The sequence below is a fragment of the Cyprinodon variegatus genome, unplaced genomic scaffold, assembly GCF_000732505.1.
Source record: "Cyprinodon variegatus isolate N-32 unplaced genomic scaffold, C_variegatus-1.0 Scaffold505, whole genome shotgun sequence".
NCBI lineage: Eukaryota > Metazoa > Chordata > Actinopteri > Cyprinodontiformes > Cyprinodontidae > Cyprinodon > Cyprinodon variegatus.
Window position 1 is genome coordinate 351,741 of NW_015150958.1, and position 2,267 is coordinate 354,007.

General features: G+C 39.9%; 1 protein-coding gene across 1 annotated transcript in view; it reads left to right on the forward strand.

Moving 5' to 3' along the window:
• Nucleotides 1-2,267, forward strand: part of LOC107094756 (inter-alpha-trypsin inhibitor heavy chain H3-like) — a gene marked incomplete at its 5' end in the record, with an annotated part of 36,420 nt that overhangs the window by 6,846 nt on the left and 27,307 nt on the right. The window contains 3 exons of the mRNA XM_015390568.1: nt 136-342; nt 463-642; nt 735-859. Of these exons, the coding sequence (XP_015246054.1) occupies nt 136-342; nt 463-642; nt 735-859 (512 nt within the window). The remainder of the gene's footprint in view (nt 1-135; nt 343-462; nt 643-734; nt 860-2,267) is intronic.

Sequence of the window (2,267 nt, forward strand, 5' to 3'; positions counted from 1 at the left end):
TATATACTGATGTACGTATGTGTGTGTGTGTGTGTGTGTGTGAGGTGTGTGTGTGTGTGTGTGTGTGTGTGTGTGTGTACTTTTTAACATTTTTGGCAGCTGTCTAATTTTATTACAGTTATAAACTGATCTCAGTCTGTAATTTCATGTGTCATTATAGGAGTAACAAATATTGAGATAATACAAACAAATGTGAGACAGGCGATTGCAGGAGCATTTCCACTATACTGCCTTGGTTTTGGTTTTGATGTCAACTTTGAGTTCTTGGAGAAGATGTCATTGGAAAACAGTGGTGTAGCAAGACGGATTTATGAAGACTCTGATGCTGATTTACAGCTCAAGGTATTCCTATCCATTTTAACAATAACGTTTGATCAACCAATTTCCTGACTTTTTACAATAAAATGAGGCACCACAGAAAAGCAAATACAGAAAATAGCAAGCCATACTTTATACCCACAGGGTTTCTATGAAGAGGTGGCCACTCCTCTCCTCAAAGATGTGATAATGGTATATGCCGGTGCAACCAATCTGACGCAGACAAATTTCAGTCAGTATTATAACGGCTCTGAGCTTGTGGTGGCTGGTGAGCTCATTGACAACAACATTGAAACATTTGTGCCACAAGTTGTGGCCATCTCAGTAAGAATCAAACCACAAAATAAAAATAGTACTACTTTTTCTCTTTAAAACATTTTGTGCACTGGAATTCATTTCTATTTTTATTTTGACAGAGCAATAGAAAAGTAATATTCTCTCAAAAAAATGACTCCGTGGATACTTCAACTGGAACAGTCACTGGTGGACTTCTTCAGAGGGTCTGGGCCTACCTCACTGTTAAACAACTTTTGGAGAAAGAGTAAGATACAAATATGTGTCATTTCTATTTCTTTGTTTTATTATCATAATTTTTGTAATTGTCAGCTGAAATTACAATATATGGCTCTATAAAGGGTTTTTGTTTAAAATTATATTTTCTTTACCTGACATTTACCTTATATTCTGAACACCATTTGTACAATTTTGCTCTGCATCTGCATCACCATGAATACCAAAAGTTATGCATATCCTACATATGCAGTTATTTTCTAATCGTAGTAAAACTTAATAATGGTAAGAGAAGGGCTTTTTCGTTGCCGTGCATATTCAAATTTAAAAACATAAAATTATTTTTTAGCAACATGTATTGCTATTTGGACATCTGTGAATTAAAATAATTGACCTAGCTTCCAGATTGAAAGATAATATTTCAGTAAAAAAAAAAAAAAATCAAAGTGGGTGTTGGCCTGGTGGTTAGAGCAGTGCGCTTCTGCTCTGAGAAGGTTGTAAGTACCCGATTCGATCCCCACAGCTAGCACTCTGAGTTTCTGAGCAAGACCCTTAACCCTACAAGTTCTGTCTGTCCAAAATTTCTCCTTGATTATTCGGCAGGGAATATATAATTTTTAATGCATGATTTTTATAAAAGTCTCAAAAAAATGTTCAGGTTAACATTGCAATTAAAAATAATAATAATAATAATTGAAGTTTATTAATCTCACATTGGAGAAATTTGCCTCTGCATTTAATTCATCCCCTTTGGGAGCAGTGGGCTGCGGTGTTCTGTCTTAACTGTGGGGTTAAAGGTCTTGCTCAGGGACACAGAGTGCAGGCTGTGGGGATCGAACTGTGTACTTGGGATTGTAATACACCTAGTGGTGCAACCTGGACACTTTCCGGTTGAGTGGACGCTGGCGTGATTTCTGGCGCCGCTACTCTCCGACAGCTGTGCTCTACAATTTTTGCGAATAATTTCATGGACTTTTTTACATGTACAGTGACCTTGAGTGTTTTGAAAGGCGCTTGAAATAAAATGTATTATTATTATTATTACATCTTCAGTGACTCTCCCGAGATCACTGGGTGTTTCGGGTCTTAGTCATACACCCTCACTCGGGCGACCCAGCCGGGGGTGATCAGTTCCCCGACTTGTGTCCAGGTAGCGCACTACGCCACGCCTCCCCCCTCCTCAACCAGAGCCACCGTGAAGCCTTTTCAGCTGCTTCCAAGATGTTCTTGGTTGCTCTTCGTCTCTGGAGACCGCAAATCCCTAGGAGTCCAAGGACACGGTGTAGAGATCTGCCTGCGAAGCCCCTGCAGCCCACTTCAATAGGCTCACAGCGGGCCATCCAGCCATTCCTCCAGCACTCAGCCACAAGTTCTGTGTATTTAGCCCTCTTCCTCTCCTGGGCTTCCTCTATTCTGTCCTCCCAAGGAACAGTTAGTTC